Raw genomic sequence first — 23,969 nt, 5'->3', positions numbered from 1 at the left:
TTTTATACCAACCCAAAAAAAAAAAAAATTCGTTGCTGTCAAGTCGATTCCAACTCATAGCAACCCTATAGGACAGGGTAGGATACCCCATAGGGTTCCCAAGGAGCACCTGGTGGATTCAAACTGCCAACCTTTTGGTTAGCAGCCATAGCTCTTAACCACTATACCACCAGGGTTTCCATTCCATTTTATAAAGATAAGTCAATTACCTTATCCAAACTGACTTATCCAAAATTCCCTGAAGAGTTATGGATAGAGCTCTGGCATTTAGAATTTTGTGGCTTTAAAACTCACAGTTAAACAACCTCATCCTGAGGCAGTTAATATATTCCAGTGTATTTCATATTCTTTGGGTGGAGTGGACGACTGGCCTCATTGATTGGTGGTAATTACTCACAATTCATTATTGTTACAAAAAGAAAATAAAAACAATCCTCTTTCACTTTCACACTCCTATTTTCTTTGTATCATGAAAAAAATAATTTAAACAATTCTATAGGTAGTAAAGAGATCCCTCAGTGGTAAAACAGTTAAGTGGTAGGCTACTAACCAAAAGGTTGCTGGTTCAAACCCACCCACCCAGAGATGCCTCAGAAGAAAGGCCTGGCGATCTGCTTCTGGACAGTCACAGCCATGAAAACCCTGTGGAGTACATTTCTATTCTGCATACATGGGGTTGCTATGGGTTGGAATTGACTCAATGGCAACTGATGTGGTTTGGTTTTGTAGGTAGTAATACAGACATAGGTATACTACAAGTGTATTAGTTCTGTGAGTAACAAATTACCACAAGTTTAGAAGTTCAAGACAAAACCCATTTATTATCTCACGATTCTGTAGGCCAGAAGTCCAGGCAAGCTTGACTGGATTCTCTGCTCAGGGTCTCTTTTAAGGCTGAAATCAAAGTACTGGCCAGGCTGGGTTCTTATCTGAAGGTTCCAGGCTTATTCAGGTTTTTAGCAGAATCCAGCTCCTTGCAGCTGTAAGTATGAGGTCCTACTTCTGTGCTGGCTGTCAGCTGGTAGCCACTCTGTTTTTAAAAACCACCTGCATTTCTTCTCCTGTGGCCCGTTCCGTCTTTCAACTAGCAATGGCACTTCAGGCCCTTCTCGTTCTCTAAATCTCTCTGCTCTCAGCCAGAGAAAACTCTGCTTTTAAAGGGGTGGTGTGATTAGACCATTATCTACCAAGATAATCTCCCTTTTGCCATATAATGTAACATAATCACTGGAGTAACAACAATGGGTGAAGAGTTTGGGGGCCATCTTAAAATTTCGCCTCCTACAACAAGGCACAAGAAGAGAATATCTGGTATGACTGGTGAAAGATTACTTTCTAGCTACATTCAGTATACAGAAAATGAGCAACATAGAAGCAAGCCTTAAAGAGTTCATAAAAGCAATTGCTTTGAAAAACTACGTTATCCCTTCTATGTCTTAGATGCCGGTAGAGAGGCAAAGTTTACCTAATATTTAAAGTAAACCTTGCAGATATTCAATACAATAATATGAATCTATTATTAGGTATCAAAATTACTGACTTATATAATAGTAATAATTTGCTCATTTCCCTGGGTAGCTTTAGATATAATTTTGACTAGGAGGATTTGATACTTGCTCAGGAAAATAGACTGGTTGGTTATGGTGTGGGTGATCATAGTTGCAAGTAGTACACCCTTCCCTTTACATATTGCCTATGGTGGTTAACTGCCTGGTCCTGTAGAATTGAAGAGTGAGCTCTTCACTCTCACTTAATCAGTACCAACTTAGAGGTCTGATTTCATAAATGTCTTATTTAGAGAGTCATAATTTATTACTTAGAATTAAGACGTGGAAGAATTTAAATCATGGTGAGCTTATGGACCTTTTAGGAATCAATGTTTCCTTTAAAGTGTCTCTCAGAACAAAGACAGAAAAAGAGTATGAGAGAAAAGACCAGAGCTAACAGTCTGTCTTTTTAAGACCCTAAAACTTAAAACTTATGTGAGCTTCAATAATTTGAGGATTTCATAAATGTTTCCACTGCTTCTGTAGTTATATTGTTGTGGTGGTTATTGTCATTGTTATAGGCCCATGACAGCCCCACAGATGAGCAGGTGTGACCAAGGTCATAAAGGAACCACCACAGCCAATCACACCATGTCGTCTGGGGTGAACACCAGGTAATTCACCATGACTTACTCTCCTGTGGCCTTTCAGTTTCTTACAACCTGAATTTCAGCTGTTGGGAATGAGAGGACTCTTAAACCTAGTCAATACTGAGCTTGAAAATCCCCAAAGAAAAGGAAAGAAGGGAGGAGTCTACAGTTACAAGAAAATACCAAGGCACTTTTGAAATTGTCAAAGAGAAATCCAAACCAACTTCATAAATTGGCCTTCGTGTTGGTTTGTCTGCTGGGTATACTAGATGGTCTCTGCCCCCTGAGTGGCCTATGTTTCGGTTGCTGCTAAGGAAAAAGCAACTGAAATAAGAATAATTAGGGGGTAGTTTCTATTTCTTAATAGTAAAAAGTAGTTTCTTATTCCCCAGGCAGTTATACAGAGTCAACTTTTCTTTATCTGGACAGATTTGCTACAGACATTTTATCCAAAATTTGTCTTACGTCCACCAATGAGCTTTCATGATTGTTGGTTTAATCTTGTTCGTTTCTTTTGGTGTAACTCGACACTGATTATACTAGCTAATATTTTACCTGCTTCATCTTATTAATCTTTAAATACTCCAACACACAGAAGTTTAATTAGCTTCATCCTCCAAGGAAATTTTAAGATAGAGAAACCTAAAATCAGCTTAAGAGAAAGTGCTCTTTTCCCCACTATGAAGTCATTAGCAGGGAGGGCCATAAGGAAAAGCTAAATAATTTTCCACTGTCTCTAAAGCAGGTTTTTAAGTGTTTATCATTATTTATGTAAAGTTAATTCTCTGCTCATCATGTATACTCAGATTAAAAATAAAACAAAAACAAATTCCAAACTCAACTAAAAATTGCCTGGTGTGTTGGTTAATTTATGCCTAAGTTACTATATTATGGGTACATTTTATTAGAGTTTAAGTGATACTTAGGGACTCCTGTAGGCACACTGAGTTACATGCAACCACTTAAATGGTGCTGGAGAATGAGGACTTCTAAAGTCCTATTATCAACCAATCATAAAGCCCCAGTTTTTTTCAAGTCTGAAAAAAAGGCAGCTGTGTTTCTTCATCTGCTCACCTAAACCAGAACACATGGTGTTAAAACTGTAACCTAGATTCACTTCATTTTCCAAGTTTTCAAAAATGTCCTTCTTTCTGGTCATATTCCATGAGTTTATATTTATTTTTATATTTGTCTTTAACAAGTGGTACAGCAGTGAAACAGCTTTCATGCGTACACAAATGGAAGACTTTGTATTCTAGAATTCAAGTGTGTATATTCATGAATGTATCAAAAAGTACAGCTGATTCAAGGGCTTTTCATAAAATATCTATAAGAAGCCCCACCAAAGGGAGCCTGTTCTTGCCCTGATAGTTACACAGACTGTTTTTCTGACTTCCAGGTACCAGGAGCAAGGAGCCAAACTGCACTTTATCAGGTACAGAAAGACTTGGCATATTTCATACCAATTCTGACATCTTATAATGATTGCCTTTTTAATTTTTTTTCTAAGTAATAACTCCCCATCCTCCTTCCCCCAGTCCCTGATAACCAGGATCGTTGACTTTTGGCCTGGTTTGTGGTTCTGTCAGATGTCATCTAACTGGTGCACGGAACACTATTGCTGAGTAAACCCTCAGGAAGTGGCTAATGTAAAGACATTATGATCTGGTTGTGACCATCTCTGGTAGGCTGATAAACTTCTCTATCCTTGCAGATGGTGTTCTAGGCCCTTCCATATTGATTCATTAACTCATTAGGATTCGTATTTTTTTTCATGTGATACCTTCCTCTCACAGTTGCCACACACATACCTTATCAGACCCCCAGTTAACCTTTTACAATTTCCCAGGGAAAACCTTCATTTACTGGAGGAAGGCCAAGGTCTTCCCAGAGAAGAACTGGATGAACGAATTGCTCGGGAGGAGTTCAGAAGACCCCGGGAGTCTCTGCTGAATATTTGCACTGAATTCTATAAGCACTGTGGGCCGAGGCTGAAGATCTTGCAAAACCTGGCTGGGGAGCCACGGGTCACTGCCCTGGAGCTGCTAGATGTGAAGTCCCACATGAGGTACCATCCTCACTGTCCCCGTTCCTGAGGGTGGACACAGCTTGGGCCATGTGTCTGGGTATGTGGGGGTCCCTGGGATAAAAAACTAGGATACTTCAAATGATTTATTTCCTGTGGCTTGTAATGCATATATTACAGGACCCTCTGGGAAAGGGTACATTAAGTCCAGCAAAGAGAGAAGGATGTCAGGGTGGACAGGAAGAAAACGTTCCCAAGACAGAAAAGCACAGTCCACATATCTGCCCCTCAATAAAAGAAAAGTGAAAGGGGAGTGTCAGCACCTGAATTCTTAGAAAACTGGCCCTCTTCCAAGTACTATTTACAGCCCAGACTCTAATTTTTCTCATGAATCCAGTGTTTCCTCCACTACCGCACTACTACTTTCAGCTCAAGGACGTAGTCTGCTCCTGGACTACATAAGGACTCAGTAGTGAGCCCAGCAAAGAAGTGAGCAGTTTCAGCTCGCAGTCTTACCTTGCTTGGACCTGAGATCCCTTATACTCATTGTGCATGATAGCTTTCCAAAGTTCAAGAAAGGTGTCCTGGCAAAAATCGTGAACTGGTTGAGGCCAGTCATAATTATTTTTAAGTATATGCTCCTGGCATGCCATGAGAGGCCCCAGAATTGCGTCTCTGTGCACTCGTATTTGCCTCTCCCTGTGGAGCTGCCATCTTACCTGTTACTCCAACGATAAAGGCTGTTTTTGTGTTCTCAGATTCTTTAAAAGAACATGATTCCAGAGATGCTTCTATGCAGATTTGTAGCAGTTTGTAAAGGGTCATAAAAATTCCTTGGAAGGGGAATTTTATGAGTAATAAAATAATCGCTTGGAAATGTAACCATATTTATAAAGCTAAAGGTTGATTTCTGTTCTACCCATTCAGTAATAACATTACAATTTGGCATATCATGTCAATTTTGTGATTATTGACTTCCTTTTCTTAAAATCATCCTTCGAAAAGATTTAGACAGTACGTTCTCCTCTAGGCTAACTTCACATACTCTGATTATGTGGGTACACAGCCAGTAATGCCCTGGAAGACTCCAGAGCTTCCCCTGTGTTCATGCTCCCCAGTGTGCCCTGTGGAAAAGAACTTACTTCCCACTGATAATTTCAGCCCCTAAACAGGAGACTTTAGGGAAAGGGGAGGAAAGTTTGGAGTATCAAGGTCCTGTTGCCATAACAACCCAGGGTCTATTCAGTCCTTCCTTTTCCTTTCCTATTCATTATCTCTCACCAACCTAAGTAATTCTGTGAACAGAGAAGCATCACATTCCCAAAGTCAGAAACCAGCACCCACAGTCGTCTAGTGGGAGAAAGGCAAAACGATTCCTAAAGGTTGGATTCTAAAGACAGCACCAGCATGAGCGAAGTCTCTCATTGGTTAGTAAATGCCCTAGAACTTGACTATTCCTATCCAGACTGCTACTGCTTAGCGAAGGAGCCCTGGTGGCGCAATGGTTAAGAGCTTGGCTGCTAACCAAAAGGTTGGCAGTTCACATCTATCAGCCATTAATTACTTGGAAAACCTATGGGGCGGTTCTACTCTGTCCTGTAGTTTTGCTGAGTCAGAATCGACTGCTTGATACTCCTTAGAGGACAGCAAGAGTGAGAGGCCTGGAGTGCCCTCTAGAGACCAGTCCCTATTAAATGTTAAATGAGCTATAAGTGATTATAGCTGGCATACATCTAGGGTAAAATAGATACTCAGGCTAATGAGAATGATCCAAACACTGTGCTAGATAGTGGAGATGTAAATAGTAATAAATTAAAATCCTGGCCCTCAAGATGTTCACGGTCTAATGCAAGAGGCAGATATAAGAAAATAACTATAATCCAGTATTGCAAGTACTATAATCAGGTGTGTGTATTTATATTTATCATTTTACATTCAAGGCAACTTAGAAAAAGTAAATGATACAAAGGGATAAAATATACAAATAATAGAGTCAGAACAATGTGGAAAATGATCAGGGAAATAATAATGCTTGTGATAAGATTAGCGCAGGAAATTGACATGATTTGATCATATCAGATGTTATACATGGATTATTTACAGTGAGCATCTAACTTATCAATGTAATGAGGGGAAAACCATCAATTACAGAATAATAGTGTCGATAGGATAAAAACAGCTAGTTGATTAGTGAAACACTGCTGTCTTTAAAATATGAAACCAGGACTGTCTCCTTATTAGTGTTTGTTAAGAGGAAAGAGTGATGTGATGAACAGCATCCTCAAAAACATTGCCATAGTAGGTACAAGTGCCAGTTTCTTATGGCTGGATGCCTCTATTATAGGAAGTTGACATAACGTCGTAATATAATTCAGGAAAAGCACCTATCTGGAGCTAGGATAGCGTTGTTCAAAAAAAAATAAACAGGACAAATCCATTGCTATCGTGTCGCTTCCAACTCATTGAGACCCTATAAAGACAGAGTGGAACTACCCCCAAAGGGTTTCCAAGGAGTGGCTGGTAGATTCGAACTGCTGACCTTTTGGTTAGCAGCCAAGCTCTTAACCACTACACCACCAGGGCTCCAAATGTCATTCAAGAGCACAATTATTTCTAGGCCTGGGTCTTTAGGAGAGTGGGCAAAATTTTTACTGCCCAATGAATATTTAGAGTATATGCCTCAACTAATACAATTACTCACAGCAGACTTTTGATAATACAGGCCTGCCACGTTCTCTGGCCTGAGATATTCTATGTTGATGAGTAGGGGCAGATCCAAATGCTTTGACCCTCCACCTAGCAAAGGGTGTAAATTCCCTTCATAAATTTAGCACACACTTGGATATCTGTAGAAGTCAGAACTAAATATATAAATTGAGGAATTCTAGGCATATAGGTATATGAAAGTTTTAAGAATGGATAATATTATCCAAAGAGAGAGGGTTTATAAATCAATGGAATAATATAAAAGCTAGAGTTATTTGCAAGGGGAATTTGATCTGAGCCAAAGTACCAAGAAGCAGTGTTGATGCAATCTCTACTCCTGCCTTTGCAGAATATATGGTTGACTGCCACACTCTCGAGGAGCATGTTCTTGGTTAGATAGTGTCTCTACCCTAAAGAAATGTATTGCCTCATTTGCTCAACTCAACAAAGCAGAATAGTAAAAAAAATAGTAGAGTCTGCAAATTCCTCCTCTTTCTTTCTCTTCCTCTTTCGCCCCCTCCTCCTCCTTCTTCTCTCTCTCTGTCTTTCTCAGTGGGAAAACTTTTGTATTCTCATTGGGAAAGAACCGTAGAAACATTTATTTACCAAGAGATTATTCATATGATAGACTAGCAAAGATTGTATTGAAAAGAAAATTGTGATCTATGCTCAAAGCAAATTCATTTTGTAACATGAACAGGAGTAGATAAATGTAGGTAGTAATCCATAAAATGACTCTTAAATTCAGCTGTTAGTATTGTTTTCAAGCTTAAAATAAATAATTTCTCAAGCATTCCTCAATGTTATCTATAAAATAGTTTTAATAAAGGAAAAGAAATATGTGCACATAGATATATTTTTATCTGCCATACATGCAACCTGAAATGTAAAGAATTATTTTCTGTATTTCACATTTGTGAGAAAGGTAAACAAAATAGTGCACTAGCTGGTTAAAATGATTTCTTTAAAGCATGCAGAGTTTCTCAGAAGGACGATAACGCACGTTCAGTCTGGAGAGAAGGTGACAGTGGGGGCAAAATGTAGTAACTGTTTCTTGATAGCAAAGGCTTGCCATGGAGGAGATAGACTGGATTTATGCTTCCAGAACTGAGCCCAATAGGAAGAAATCAGGGTGAAGTTAAGGTTTATATGAGGAGAGCTTTTCGCAGTGTGGACTTCCAAAGATGGAGTGAGCTGCCTTGAGTGGTAGGGAATTTTCCAACCATGGAGCTAATCAGATGAGGCAATTATAGAGAAAACTAAGTATTAGAGAGGCAATAAGTTGGCAGTGGTTTCTAAAATGGAATGCCTGTCAAAATCACCTGGGGATCTCTTAAACTACAGATCTTTTCAAGAATTTAGACTGCCTCTCCTGTCTTTTGGATTAATCAAATCGAAGTTGCTCTTTATGAAAGTGTTACAGCTAATACATGTGAAAAGGAATGATATGATATTACTGTACTACTCCTAATGAAGTAACAGACCATGCAATGATCACCAGCAGTAACTAACATCGTGAAAGGCAGGACAACGAGGAATTGCATGCCTCCTAGTTGGAAGTGCATACCCCCGCCATGAAATATTCTTGCCATATAATCAAACCTGAACCTTTTCTAGTCTCTAGACAGACTACCAATTGAATTAAATATGGGGGCAGTGGGACATGTTAAATGACACTGTGAAGATGCAATCGGTGAAATCCAGACTGTGGGAAATGCTACAGACAAACAGCTAATCTCTTAAACAAGCAAATTATAAGAAACGAAAAAAGAGAAAAAGAGGAGGAACCTATAAAATAAAAGAGATTTAAGAGGTTATTCACAATAGCCGAAACATGGAAATATCTGCCCATCAAGAGATGAATGGATAAAAAAATGTGGTGAAAAATCAGCCAAACACAAAATGGCAAATATTATGGATCTCACTGATATGAAATATCTAGAATAGATCAATCTGTCAAGACAAAAGGATTAGCAAGGTACAGGGGAAGAAGGACTGGGGAAAAAATAGAGAGAGAGAGAGACTTAAGAGACATATCAACCAAGTGAAATTTGTGAGCCTTATTTGGATCCTGATTTTGAAGAAAAAAAAATGTATTTTTTAAAAAAATTATGAGACACTAGCCTGAGCCTAGAAGAACTAGATGGTGCCTGGTTGCCACCACCAACCACCCTGACAGGAATCTTAATAGAAGGTCGCAGATGGAGCAGGAGAAAAACATAGGACAAAATTCAAATTCACAAAAAAGACCAGACTTACTGGTCTGACAGGGACTGGAGGAATCCCCAAGACTGTGGCCCCTGGATGTCTTGCTAACTCAGAACTGAACCCACTCCTGAAGTCCACCTTTCAGCCAAAGATTAGCCAGGCCTTATAAAACAGTAACACATGTGAGGAACGTACTTCTTAGTTCAATCAAGTATACGAGACCCAATGGGCAACAACTGCCCAAAAGCAAAGACTAGAAGTCAGGAGGGGACAGAAAAAACTGGACAAATGGACACAGGGAACCTGGGATGTAAATGGAAAGGGGGAGAGTGCTGACACATGGTGGGAATTGCAACCAATGTCACAAAACAATTTGTGTATAAATTTTCAAATGAGAAACTAACTTGCACTGTAAACTTTTACCTAAAGCACAATATTTTTTTTTTTTTTTTAAGTGTGAGAGAATGTGATAGATATACTTACAACAATGACAAAATAAAAAGTAGCTGCTGAGGCTGCTTATGTACAAAACATCTCATGGGATTTGGTTCCTTGGTTTGGAGGTTTAGGGTGATGGTTACATGGGACATCCCAGTTAACTGGCCTAACGATGTATTTAGTGCTTCTATTCTACCTTCTAGTTCATTGCATAGTGGGGGGGGGGCGGGGCTTGCAAGTGACCGTCCAAGGCACAACAATTGGCCTCTACTCACCTGGAACAACAGAGGAAGAAGCAGAGTCAGGAAAAAAAAAAAAAATTGCATACATTGCATAGTGGGGGGCGGGGGGGAGCTTAAAATCTTGCAAGTGACTGTCCAAGGCACAACAATTGGCCTCTACTCACCTGGACCAACAGAGGAAGAAGCAGAGTCAGGAAAGGAAGGAGAAAATAGAATGTGGCTAATTGCCTCCATGAACAACTGCCTCCTTTGCTATGAGACCAGCAGAACTGGATGGTGCCTGGCTACCAACACTGAACATTTTGATCAAAGATTCTATAGAAGAATCCTGATTAAAAAGGGAAAAATGCAGAATAGAATTTCAAATTGTTATGGAATCCAGCCTTTCTGGAGCCATAGAGGCTGAATGAACCCCTGAAACTATTGCCCTAAGATAATCTTAAAACCTTCAGCCAAAAACATCCCTGAATTCTTCTTAAAATCACACAATAGTTTAAGTTAACTATAGAATGCCTGCCTTGACTACCCTGACAGGGTACACAACAGAGAACCCCCGAGGGAGCAGGAGAGCAGTGGGCTGCAGACCCCAAATTCTTGTAAAAAGACCAGACTTAATGGTCTGGCTGAGACTGGAAGGACCCCAGTGGTCATGGCCCCCAGACCTTCTGTTGGCCCAGGACAGGAACTGTTCCCAAAGCCAACTCTTCAGACAGGGATTGGACTGGACAATGGGATGGAGAGGGATGCTGGTGAGGAGTGAGCTTCTTGGATCAGGTGGACACTTGAGCCTATGTTGGAATCTCCTGCCTGGAGGGGAGATGAGAGGGTAGAGGGGATTAGAAGCTGGTGAAATGGACACAAAAAGAGAGAGTGGAGGGAGGGAGTGGGCTGTCTCATTAGAGGGAGAGCAATTGGGAGTATGTAGCAAGGTGTATATAAGTTTTTGTGTGAGAGACTGACTTGATTTGTAAACTTTCACTTAAAGCACAATAAAAATTTGAAAAAAAAAAGAATGTCTGCCTTGAGCATTATACTCTTTTAAGATCTATCTATAAGGTGTGCCTGACCCAAGCCATGGTATTTTCAATTGCCTCATATGCATGTGAAAGCTGGATAATGAATAAGAAAGACCAAAGAAGAACAAACAAATCTGCCTTGGAAGAAGTACAGCCAGAACGTTCCTTAGAAGCAAGAATGGCGAAGACTTCGTCTCACATACTTTGGACATGTTATCCTGAGGGATTAGTCCCTGGAGAAGGATAATATTCTTGGTAGAGGGTCAGCGAAAAAGAGGAAGACTCTCAATAAGATGGATTGACATAATAGCTATAGCAATGGGCTTGAACCTAGCAACAATTCTAAGGATGGTGCAGGACCAGGCGGTGTTTCATTTTGTTGTACATAGGGTCTCTATGAGTCGGAACCAACTCTGTGGCACCTAACAACACAATATAGGGGGGATCAAGTTGACAACAGCAACTGGAAATATTAGATAGAAAACTTAGGGGGAAGTGAGTTTATGCCAATGGGGGATAAAAGGAGAGTGAGAACAGTTGCTCAACGTAATCAATGTCACTGAATTATACATGTAGAAACTTGAATTGGTATATGATATTGCTATATATAGTCTCAACAACAAAAATAATTTTTTTAATTATAGAACAATGCAGGAATTTTGAAAACTCAGGGTATTTAACTATCAAAAATAGAATTGTCCTTAATTTGTCAGATGTTATAATGGCATTGTGGTTAATTTTTTTAAGAGTCCTTATTTTTAGAGACACATGCTGAAATATTTATGGAAAAAAATTATATGATGCTTGGGATTTACTTCAAAACAGCCCAGGGTAGTGGGTAGGAGGAGTAACTGGGCTATAGATACAACAAGATTGGCCATGAGTTGATAATTTTGAAGCTGGGTGATAGGTACATGGTGGGCTCATTATATACTCATCTCTCTACCTTTGCGTATATTTGAAGTTTTCCAAAGTAAAGGTTAAAAATACAGTTTTCTGGGCCTAACACTTGGAGATTCATATTTGGGTGGGGCCTGGGAAACTGTATTTTTTAGTTTTATTTTTAAGCTGTATAAAATAAAGTAATTCCCAACAGCCAGTCAGGCCCAACGTGTGAACATCACCACCTAAAAAATTATTAAGGTCTCTTTCAACCCTGAAATTCCGTAACTCTAAGAAGTTATCTTCAGGGCTTTTATGAGGCAAACTTGCTTGAAAAAATAGAAAAGCTAATTTCCAAGATCCCTTTATCTTGTACCCCTGCCTTTCTTTGTTGTAAAAGAAAACCTGAAAACCCTCAGTGTATGGATGCTTCTTCCTGACATGCCATCACGTGTACAGTCCTGGGGTCCTTAAACCTATCAATTCTACTTCCATAGGATCCTTTAGATGCCTGGCTAAACACATACTGATTCAAGCCGTAGATTCAAATAATAGGTGATAGTGCCTTAATATGTTACTCATTTTAAAGAAATTTGTTTTCAAAGAAATTTCCAAGACCTTAACAAATATGAACATTTCAGCCACTGTGATAAGTCTGTAGCATTTTTTTTCTTTTGTGAGAAAGAAAAATACATGCATTCATTCTTTTGTGAGAAAAAAAATCAAACTTAAATCATATGTAGAATATGTGTAGCATAGATGAATGATAATCCCATAAGCGGGTTCAACTGCCTGTTAATATCATCTTCTATACATTCTGCATCTCTTCAGGGTATTTGATGGTGAGTCATTTTATAATTTTAAAATGCTTTCTGATTCATCTCAAATAGAATTAAATTGGCTTTATGACTATGTGTTTCATTGAATTGACATTATTTGGAAATTATTGATCTGTGTCTAGTTTTGAAGATCACTTAGGTAACCAACTCTTACATTTACCAGAAAATTCATTTGCCTAATCAGTCTTGTGGCCGATTCCCTTCAGAAAATCTCACACTTAGTACACAGAGCATGGGCCCTGGCAGCCTGGGCTAGCCATGGAGGAAGCATAGCTTTCTCTCTAGCCCCGCCGTGGAATTGAGTTGGGAAATCTGAGCAGAGACAACCAAAACCAAAGCCACCCAGACAATCCAACTGAGTCAATTATGTGAAGAATCTTAACTGAGCAAGAGGATCCATGTACAAAACAAACAGAGAAGAAAGCTTTGAAGGAAAGGATTGGAAATAGAGTTTGAAGGACTCCCTGAGCTGCAGTAACAACCAATATCACTTTTTATGGGGTAACTTTAACCTTGACTATGGCCGCTGAGGGAGCTATGAAGCCATGAAGGTTACTTGGACATTTGGTGTTAGTGATTTTATTGTATATTAAAGTTTAGGTTCTCTTTTATATACATATATGTATATATGTATCTTTTATGTATATATGTACATATCCCAGAAGTGACATTCTCTAGATGTGTTTGTCCTATCCTTAATCTCTCTGAGCTTTGGTTTCCTCATCAAATGCTCTCATATTTATCCTATGGAACATTCTATGTTTCTTTGTTAATATGCATGTGCAGGTATCAATGTATTGGTACACACGAGAAGAGCTGAGGGATGGAGGGTGTTGAGAAGAATATTCTTAGTTCAGAGAGTTGACGTCCTGGAAGAAGGGTGATTAGCATGACGCTGTATGGGAAAACTTACATTGTGGCATTCTAAGCTTCTTCTTACAAAAAAAACAACAATCATTTTAGGTTGGCGGAAATTGCACACTCCCTTCTGAAGCTGGCACCTTACGACACCCAGACGATGGAGAGCCGTGGGCTCCGTCGCTACATCATGGAGATGCTACCCATTACCGATTGGACAGCAGAGGCAGTGAGGCCGGCCCTTATTCTCATTTTAAAGAGATTGGATAGAATGTTCAACAAAATTCATAAGATGCCTACTTTGAGGTGAGGAAGCCTCCTGGTCAGCTGTTGTTACCACAAGCCTCAAAGTTAGGGTTTGTCATTTTTTTTTTTAATGTTGGGTCAATCTGGGGTTGAATGAATGACTTGAAAGTTTTCCATTGGTATATGCACATAGCTGAGAAGGCGTATGGTGCATAAGTGCCAGATTCTGCATTTTGAGGAAATAACATTTTCTTTAAAAATACATGCATTCATTTTGAAAAAATCTATTCATTTCTTAGCTATCATGTTCCTCATGTGAAGTGCAGAAGAAATTCAATGAGTCCACTTCGATTCTTTTTGAAGGCAGGATATGCCTTAGGTATGAAACAATTAAAGAGAGAGAAAAATGAATTTGGTGTTCAGAAAATGTTGTACTTAACGTAGTATTTTAGGTACCAGTTTAGAGAAATGGCCAGGCTTTATGATAGTCAGCCAAACAGAGGTGAAAAAGGTCCCAGGATTGATAACTAATACCTAATTTTCCTCTTTAATTCAGGATGGTAGTAAATGAACACTATGACCACTTGATCTCTATTCAGTGGCCTGAGAAATATGTGTTGGTAGCCTTCTATGGACAGATATCTCTGAACCAGTCTACCTGGAGATCTGACCCCAATTTGGAAACCTATAGCCATAGTGAGCAGATCAATTGATAAATGCTGGTAGTCCTATTAACTCAGAAATTCCAAGTTTTGATTATGAGAACACTTTCTGTTCTTTTAAACTAAAACTGAAATCAGTGTAATTCTTTCCCAAGAATTTACAGCACTTGGTGCTCAATTTGTTAGAACTTTTTCAGGTTTTAGCCTGTGCTCTTCTTCATTTATGGAGCTATCAGGAGTCACTGAATTTATAAAAAATATGAAAGATTTCATTTTGATAATTGATGGTTTGTTCTTATATTCTTTTATACTGTTGTTCCTAATGCCTGTACATTATTCCATGGTTATTTCTTTTTTATTTCTGTGGCACGGAAATGCCTTTTCTTAAGACATTTCTGTTTTCTTCAGTAATCCCAGTGGAATATTTGTGTCATTGGCAAATGTCCAAAGACTTAAATAGGAATGAATTGGTTCACAAGGGTGTGTCAAAATCAGTTCTTAAATAACTTGATATCTAAAGGTATTAAGCATCTCTACAGAGTGACCCATTTGTCATATAATTAAGCCTGTTGTAAAGAACATCATCCTTTCTAAAAATAGATATCAGGATTAAATGCGTAAACTTGATCAGTTATAGATTATTTTCTTGGGATGCATGCTGTGAATTTGGGGTTGGCCTGGATTTAATGTCTCCAGGTGGTCTCAATTCACCAAGAGAAATGTTGACCAAGTCTGACTTGTGGATTACTTGGGTGCCTTGGGCACCAGGGATGTCGATGTATCCTCATTTATGAACGCATTTCCATTTCATCACTGCAGATATTTCATTTTGGTAGGAAATATAAGCTTAGAAGATGTTTACAGGAAAATACATGGAAATAGTTTTGATATCATCAAAGCCCAACCTGTTTATTTCAGGAATGAAACTTTCAGTACTGGGATAATTACAAACTGGGTTGATTTTTATTACTGAAAATCCCATATTTACCTAATTGGGTTATGTATACCAAGATCTATACTACCATAGAAAATAGTCAAAAAATATCATTTCTTAGGAGTCAAGAAAGAACACCTTTTAAATAGACTATTTTCTTCTGATCATTTTGGCAGGAGTTAAGCCATAAATCTAATTAGCAGTAGTCGGGTATAAAAGCTGATGAGATCAAGCGTAGTCTGATAAATAGATTTCAGAAATGCAGCCCGTGTTCAGATCAGTTCTACTGTGAACAATTACCCCTGTGGTGGGTTTTCTAAAATGGCAGCCTTAGGACTCTCTCTCAGAGCTAAAACCAGGGAACTTAAAATGCAACCCATTCATCATCTCTGTTTTTTCTTCAATAGATTTTGTCTCTTTAGTCGAGTGGGGCGAGAGTGCCTCTGCTACGTTTTCAGTATCTTCTTCCCCTCCCAGTGTGCTCTGTACTTTTGGAACAACATGGGTAAACTTCATCCCGTGTGAAGTACTTGTTGTCTCAGACGCCCATCCTGTCTTAGATGGTGTCAGAATCACTGTCTCATTCACTTGTTTCAGACTGTCTCCAGAAGGGAGCCAAGCCGCTAATGGCTCCTATATTGTATTCCAGGCGACAGGTTGAGTGGGAGCCTGCCAGCAATTTGATTGAAGGGGTTTGTTTGACACTTCAGAGGCAGCCAATCATATCCTTCCTGCCTCACCTTAGGTCACTGATCAATGTCTGTGTCAATCTGGTGAGTAGCCAAGTGGCAATCTTATAAAACTTTGCAAAACTTAACTCTGCTATTGACTTCTCTGGACTGAAGATTTACAGGTCAACTACTTTGTGCCCCTACTTACCCCTGAAAACAGATGGCTCAGGTGACACTAAAAATAGTGAGGTACATTTCAAGGTGGTACGTGGGAAGATACAGGGGCCCCCCCTACACAGATGGGATTTTGGCGTACTGCTTCCCATGCACTACTTTGACAATTCACCTCTTCAAATTGCGCTGAGAGTTGAGGGCTGCCAGTTGGAGAGTGGGGTGGTGGAGGCTGCACAATTGGCTGGAAGTTGAGGTAGTCTGGCGGGTGGGAGAGGGGAGTTAAAATGCAAAGAATTTTTTTTTTTCTAGTACAAAATGATACCATGAGTTGGCCAGTCTAGGACTCAAGTAAAGAAAAAAAAAATTTTTATCATTTAAGTAATATCTAGAGTCTGGTCCTGACAAGGTTTTGTACAATGTATGGAAAACATGTTAGAGCATTTCATTGAGTAGGACCTGCTGCTCAACTAGTTGAGCAATAAAGCTGTAGTTGGAATGTCTACTGCAAATAGAGCTGTTGCCATCATCATTGTTGTATTTGCTCCATCGAAGAATGTTAACTGCATTTCTTTAAATCCACAAGTAAGTATGTCCAAGCTCCTGATTAGAATAGTTTTCTGGATCATCTCTCATTATTTACATAGTTAGTTATGAACAACATTCTACAAAACCTTGGCTGAATCCAGTGTAGTGTTCGATCTGACTCCAGACATTACGTGCCTTCAGAAGAAGGCAACAAGAACGAAAAGACTGAAAGTAACATGCCCAACCTTCAATTTTTTATTCTTCTTCTTATAATTATTATTATTGAATGAGACTCCCTTGCTATGGTTGCATGAAATTGCAATAGTCAAGGCTGGTCATGTGCTCTGTTTGTATTTCAGGTGATGGGAGTGGTAGGACCTTCCAGTGTTGCTGATGGATTACCCCTTCTTCATCTCAGCCCTTATCTCTCACCACCTCTGCCCTTCAGCACAGCTGTTGTCCGGCTGGTAGCATTGCAGATACAGGTGTGACTGCCTTACCTGTTTGTCACGCTCATTGACATGTTGTTTGAGGCGCCAGATCATGGTGGTCTCTTTTTTTTTCTGCAACGGCTGGGCAAAATCTGTGAAACAAAAGTGGAAACAACTCCAAACTTTTCTAGGTTTGGAGCTTCAGCCCTGAGCTTGGCCCTAAGTTGTGCTTCTGTAATTCTTCTTGAGATCTCAAAAATAGCAGAGTCATTGAGTTCTGCCACACCCTCGGGAGCCTCTTCAGTCACTGAAAATTGGTGCACATACCTTAGGAAAATAGTGCTTTACAGATAATCAGCTCACAATCGTGAATTAAAAGAGGCAGTGATATTCAAAGTATGGTTTTAAATTATTTTCAGAAAGAATTTCAATATCAAATTCTTTCCAATGTTATTACCAGACATTGAATGTATTAATTTTCTTTAATGATTGTGGGTTGAATATTGTGTTTTTTAATTCTCCACTTATTTTATTTCTTAAAATTAAATTATCATTCCCAAGGCAAAAAATGCAGAATGCCAATTCCCCTGCCTATTTCTCTGTGTTATCTAATTTTAGAGAGCAGTAAGTCATCGGGAAGCTCTTTGACCAATGGAAATTACACAATTGATGTAAACGAATAACTGATCCACGTCCATTATCTGATAACCAAGCCTAATGGTCTATCATCCAGATAACGGGTAAATGGTAGAGAGATTAAGTAAAAGTTGTAGCTACCACGCAGAAGAGAACCAATGACATCCCTAAAGTGATACATTTTTATAAGCTGTGAACAAAGATGATTTATTTCTTTCTATATTGCTTATATTGCTTATTGCTTTCTGGCTTGGAGAAGGCCTTATGCAGGGGCCAGAGGACATTTAAATAACTCCTACATGGCAAGTTCTCATTTTCTTCCTTTTCCTTTGTCTCTAAAATATTTATCGATGGGAACATGGAGAAAATTAATGGGGAATAGGGTTGTCTTTGTATTTGTACCATAAATATTATGATTTTTTCCATGTAATGCTCAAAATATTACTGTCTTTTTAGGTATCATAGTTCTCAGTTATGTCAAGCCAATGGTAAAGTATCAGTTTTGAGCGGATCTTGAATGCTGCACAGATGACAATTGAACTCATAGTTTACAGGAATCACCAGCAGGGAGTCAACGTTTCCGTCATGCTGTGTAAAAATAAACATACTAAAAGGGCGTGAGGGTCAACTAATCTTTTTTTCTATTATTGCTGTACAGGCTTTAAAAGAAGATTTCCCTTTAAGCCATGTGATCTCTCCATTCACCAATCAAGAGAGAAGGGAGGGGATGCTTTTAAATCTGCTCATCCCATTTGTGCTCACAGTAGGATCAGGAAGCAAAGGTCTGATTAATTTAAATAAAGGAAATTTAATCATTGTTGTGTTTTCTTAACTATCAGGTTGTTTATTTCTGTTGCCTTTTCCTCTTGAAAGGTCATCATTGAAGTTGATCTAAATGATTTAAACAAGGTTACTTTAGGAAGTGGTTTTTCTTTCTTTTCAGTTCAGCTACCCTGGGACAAGGGCATCTCTGCTTCACTTCTTAGAAGACACATTACAATCATTTCAGTACAGCAAAAATTGGGAGAACGTTGCAATTAAGAAAATGGTATTAAGTATGATCAGATGGGAATTGGCAGGTGAATGACCTTTACAACCTACTGCCACAAGGTTTAGCATAAATCCTGCCACTTGTCATTAAATTCAAATATTTCCTCATTACTCTTCCTTCTTAGTGGGATTTGTCTTTTAGGAAAATTTTATCTCACATGTAAGGACAGTATGTTATACATATTTGAGCAGAGAAAAGAAAGGAGAATGAAATGGTAAGCAAGCCATTTGGCTAAGAACACAAGCCTTTGGATGACCTACGGAGAAAGCACCCATGTGCCAGGAACACTGTTTCGGTCCATAGGAGAAGCTGTATTAGGTGGCGAACCCCCTGGATTTCTAGGGTGTTCTAGTTTGGAATTGGAAAGAGAGCTGAATTTTTCTGTGTCCAATGTGGAAAGCCTACCTTGTGACTTTCTTTTCTTTTTGCTTCCCTCTCCCAAACTCTGCTCCTCAGATAGCCCGTGGCTGGAGCAGCCTGAGGTGCAGTTGCTGCTGCAGACAGTCATTAATGTGCTCCTGCCGCCAAGGATCATCAGCACATCCCGGAGCAAGAACTTTATGTTGGAGAGTTCCCCTGCCCACTGCTCCACCCCTGGAGATGCAGGGAAAGACTTGCGCAGGGAAGGGTTGGCGGAGTCCACCAGCCAAGCAGCATACTTGGGTGAGTTATATATATGTATGTATATATTTTTATGTGTATGTGTATATATATGTGTGTGTGTATATATAGTAAGTTATGTATGTGTATATATAGTAAGTTAGTTATGTTCCATTTTGAGTCAGAAAATAAAGAGACCATTATCCAGAAAGTATTTAAAGAAGCCACTTGAGTAAGTAAGCAGTACCCTGGCAAAAACAGTCTGGTTTCTTTCAGTGAGCGTATGTCAAAAAATAAACTCTTTTCCTCTCTGTGATGCCTAAATGACTTGATTGTTTTTATAAGAGTATCTAGGCATGTAAGGAAGGCATCTGCAGTAAGCAACCCTCCTTGCTGATTAAGTACGAGATCACTAATGAGGTTTTGTAGCTGATATCAGATCTAGATTCAGTCTAGTATACAAGCACACTACATTGCCCAACTCAAAGCCTCACTGGTCTGTCATCTACGTGAATGGAGCCCCTGCGGTTAGGCAGTCCACACCCTGTGCATCAAAACATGGGTGGCCTTTCCAATATATATGCTCCCTACTGGGTATTTTTCTTCCCTTACAATGTTATCTTTAATCTTCATTTTGATCTTCACTCTAGTAGGGCCGGTCAACTTATTCTCCTCCCATACGTTTGCCAGTTCCCTTCCGCCTTTGACTCCTACTTTCCGATTATGTTATTCCTGCCTTTAACTTGGTCCTGACCCATGGAACAGTTGAAAGCCACTCTTCGGGCCTGAATGAACTGGGCCAGGTGGAAAAGACCACTCTGAAAATGAGGAGCATTACCAGGAGGAAAGCTCAAAGTTGAGAAAGTCTTCTCTGATATTTCTCAATTCATCAAAGCAAGTCTTGGGGGATAGTATAAGATAAAATGATAAAATGATAAAAACAGGTTGTTGGCATTTGGGGTGTTTGAACTGTATCATAAAGGGATGTGTTTGAAAATTATGTGATTGACAATGAAAATGAATGAGAAAAAGAACGGATGCATGTGCACAGGACTTACCCATACAGGTGACTCAGTTGCCCAGAAAATGAAAAAGTAGGGCTCAAGTAAAATCTAGACACTGAGGAAGAGCCCGGCATGACATTTGAGATTGCACAGAGGGTGATGGAGAGAAGGAGTTTTACATGTAGGACAAGGATATGAGAAAAAACTTGGAGAATAAGTATTTTCAATCCATTTTACTTTCTCCCTTTTTAATGGCGGACATTTGCTTACTTGGCCAGACTAGTGGGCTCTGTTCCTTTTGACATTTATTTTTACATTTATTTTGCACCCATATTGTGTGCCAAGCAGTGTTTCTGTACTTTCCATGTACCATCACACTTAATCCTCACATCCTCATAACAATAATAAGGAGCAAACATTATCATTTTAGGAACGAAGTAGCTGAGGACCGGAAAGATTAAGTAACTTGCCTAAAGTCACACGGTTAATAAGTGGCAGAGCCAGACTTCAGATTCAAGCCATCTGACACCAGAGTCCCTGTTCTTGAGCTCGTTGCTATGTTGTCTGTGTGTTGAGTTGATGGAGGGGGAGGTGGAAAACAAAGTGGTAGAAACACAAAGAAGGCTAACAGGCACATGACAGTAGAAAGTGGAGCTTTGCTTTTTGTTCATTTGTTTGTGTAGTTGAGCGAGAGAAATTGAGGTGAGCAATCGCCATGAAAAGTGAGATTTTGAAGAGGCAGATGGATAAGAAAGAATCTTGTATGCCTTCTTATAACATGGTTCTCTCCTTGACATGCTCTAAAGACAGAAAAGGTATATGTGACTCTTCAGGGATTTAGGAAGTTGGATTGTATCTTTTAGATGCTGAGATGGGCCTTAAGATATGATCAAGAAGGGCCACCCCATGGCACACTTCATGGAGAGAGTTGACGTGGCACAGAAAGTTCCCATCATAATCTATGAACTATTTACAATACTCTATTTTGTGCTGACCCACTGCTGGAAAATCTGCTATCTATAAATAAATATAGACTGTGTGAGGGCTGCCAGAATCTGGGGAGGAAAGAGATATTGTAAAAGAAATCCAACAGAGTTTAGTAACACACATGATGCGCAATATGAGACAGAATTTGTGTTTTTATTAATGCTCGTATCTAGAAGGATGCACTCAAACACATTAACTGGTTCCTTCTGGGGAGAATTTTGGAGGAGGTCAGGAAGACAGCTGGGAAGGGGAAGGTCTTTATTTATACTGTGTGTTCTTCTGCATGGTTTGATTTAATTTTTAATAACAAGAATACATTATTTGTATGCTTAAAAGGAAAAATGAGATCTTAAAACGCCCCTATTTCAGCTTGGGATGTGAGTGATATGCTGGTAAAGTCAGAGAGACAACAATTTCAGAAAGTAAAACAGCTGCACATCCTGTTTCGAAAACATTTCCCTTTCAAGTCTATGAATCGTTTTGCTCTGTATTTTTCCAAAATGGTAGATAAATGCACCTAAGATATCTGTGTCTCCTAATCAGAACTAAAACACGGGAATCACAGAAATGCTTGGCCTGATATAAGGAACACTCCCTGTGGAGTGCACATAAGATTTTGGAAAGATGGGGAGAGTGTAGAAGTTGAGAAAATTGTCTGCCATGTGAAGAGTACTGGGCGTGGACAGCTGGGTGTGAGCTGCAGAGTTCCTCCCAAGCACAAGTCCACAGGCTCACTTTTCTCTTTTCCTGGTGTGAAGCCCTGAAGGTGATTCTCGTCTGCTTTGAGAGGCAGCTTGGAAGCCAGTGGTACTGGCTGAGTCTCCAGGTGAAGGAGATGGCTCTGCGGAAGGTGGGAGGCCTGGCCCTGTGGGACTTCCTTGACTTCATCGTGCGGACGCGAATACCCATCTTCGTCCTCTTGCGCCCTTTCATCCAGTGCAAGGTGTGGTGTGTTCATTTTCTTAAACAACACCTGTTGTCGTTGAGTCACTTCAACTCATAGCAACCCCATAGGACAGAGTAGAACTGCCCCATAGGGTTTCCAAGACTAAATCTTTACGGAAGCAGACTGCCCCATCTTTTTCCCACCCTTAAACAACAAGACCCCATGAATGTGCTGCTTCGGTTCAGGCAAGATTTTGACAGAAATGCTCATAGGATATACTATAGTTAGGAGAGCCTGTTAACGCCACGCTTTGGCAAAAGTTTGGTGCAAAAAATATATCCCAGACGATAAAATTTCACATTAGAAGTATTTTCACAGTAAGAGTTTTATTAGAGTCTATATAACTTTGGAAACCCTGGTGGTGTAGTGGTTAAGTGCTATTAGCAGTTCGAATCCGCCAGGCGCTCCTTGGAAACTCTATGGGGCAGTTCTACTCTGTCCTATAGGGTTGCTATGAGTTGGAATCGACTTGGCGGCACTGGGTTTGGTTTTTTGGGTTTTATATAACTTTACCCTCTCCCCACTCAAGAAAAAAAATTACTGGCCCTATTGAATGACTTGGAGAATGTTCTCCTTTCATGGCTGAGGTCTGATTTTAAATAAACATATGAGAAAAAAAAAAAGTTCTTGATGGCACAGTGGTTAAGCATTTGGCTGCTAACCAAAAGGTCAGCAGTTGGAATTCACCAGCTGCTCCTTGTGGCAGTCTGTTTCCATAAAGATTTGCAGCCTCAGAAACCCTATGGGGCAGTTCTACTCTGTCCTATAGGGTCACTGTGGGTCAGAATTGACTTGACAGCAAGAGGTTTTTTTTCAGCAGAACTTACAACATAAGTAGGTAGGAGCTTCCAACTTGAAGGAGGTAGGAGCCCTGGTGGCACAGCTGTTAAAGCAATCAATCTACTGCTAACTGAAAGGTCAGTGGTTTGAAACAACCAGTGGCTCCACAGAGAAAGATATTGCAGTCTGCTTCTCGTAGAGATTTACAGCCTTGGAAACCCTATGGGGTCGCTATGAGTCAGAATTGACTCGATGGCACTGAGTTTGGTTTTTTGGGTAAAGTAGGTAAAATAATTAGCCCATTTTACAGATGGGAAAATTGAGGCCCTGAGAATATCATGCCTTCTTTTCAGCTTCTGGCCCAACCAGCAGAAAATCATGAAGAGCTTTCTGCTCGGCAACATATTGCTGACCAGCTGGAGCGACGCTTCATACCACGGCCTTTGTGTAAGAGCTCGCTCATAGCTGAGTTCAACAGTGAGCTCAAAATTCTCAAAGAGGCGGTTCACAGTGGATCAGGTGAGGATGCAAGGGGGTATTTGGAACTTGTTTGACTAATGGGACTCACAGCCTACGAAGAGTTCCCTCCATCCAGTCCACCACTCTTTTTGGAGCCATGTATGAATTAGCCACTTTGGCACACTGTTAGATTTAACCAGGTGATCATGGTCAACCACAAAAGAGAAATTAAGTGAGTGGCATAGGAGTTTGATTTTATTCCTTTTCTAAATACTTATTTTTCAATTTCCCATTTCAGTAGCTAAGCTCTGTTGAATATTTAACTGAAAAAAAAAAAAAACTGTTTAAATTCTCACCTTGATTGCCCTTTTAGTAAGGAGAAAGGGGACTCACATTCACTGAGCATCTATGATATGGCTGATCATTTCATATGTATTTTTTTTTAATTTAATCCACACAAATACCTGTAAGGTACGTAACTGAAAGTCCACTTAAACAATGAGGAAACTGA

At 39.6% G+C, this 23,969-nt stretch overlaps 1 protein-coding gene across 1 annotated transcript in view; it reads left to right on the top strand.

Moving 5' to 3' along the window:
* UNC80 (unc-80 homolog, NALCN channel complex subunit) overlaps positions 1-23,969 on the top strand; it is a 216,839-nt gene that overhangs the window by 172,741 nt on the left and 20,129 nt on the right. The window contains exons 48-57 of the mRNA XM_064287438.1: positions 2,069-2,161; positions 3,537-3,572; positions 3,987-4,205; positions 13,458-13,658; positions 15,844-15,967; positions 16,924-17,049; positions 18,290-18,413; positions 19,139-19,345; positions 22,032-22,216; positions 23,353-23,518. Coding sequence (XP_064143508.1) covers positions 2,069-2,161; positions 3,537-3,572; positions 3,987-4,205; positions 13,458-13,658; positions 15,844-15,967; positions 16,924-17,049; positions 18,290-18,413; positions 19,139-19,345; positions 22,032-22,216; positions 23,353-23,518 — 1,481 coding nt within the window. The remainder of the gene's footprint in view (positions 1-2,068; positions 2,162-3,536; positions 3,573-3,986; positions 4,206-13,457; positions 13,659-15,843; positions 15,968-16,923; positions 17,050-18,289; positions 18,414-19,138; positions 19,346-22,031; positions 22,217-23,352; positions 23,519-23,969) is intronic.

This window comes from Loxodonta africana, chromosome 6, assembly GCF_030014295.1.
Source record: "Loxodonta africana isolate mLoxAfr1 chromosome 6, mLoxAfr1.hap2, whole genome shotgun sequence".
In the NCBI taxonomy this organism is placed as follows: Eukaryota; Metazoa; Chordata; class Mammalia; order Proboscidea; family Elephantidae; genus Loxodonta; species Loxodonta africana.
This window is presented reverse-complemented; position numbering and strand designations above follow the sequence as displayed.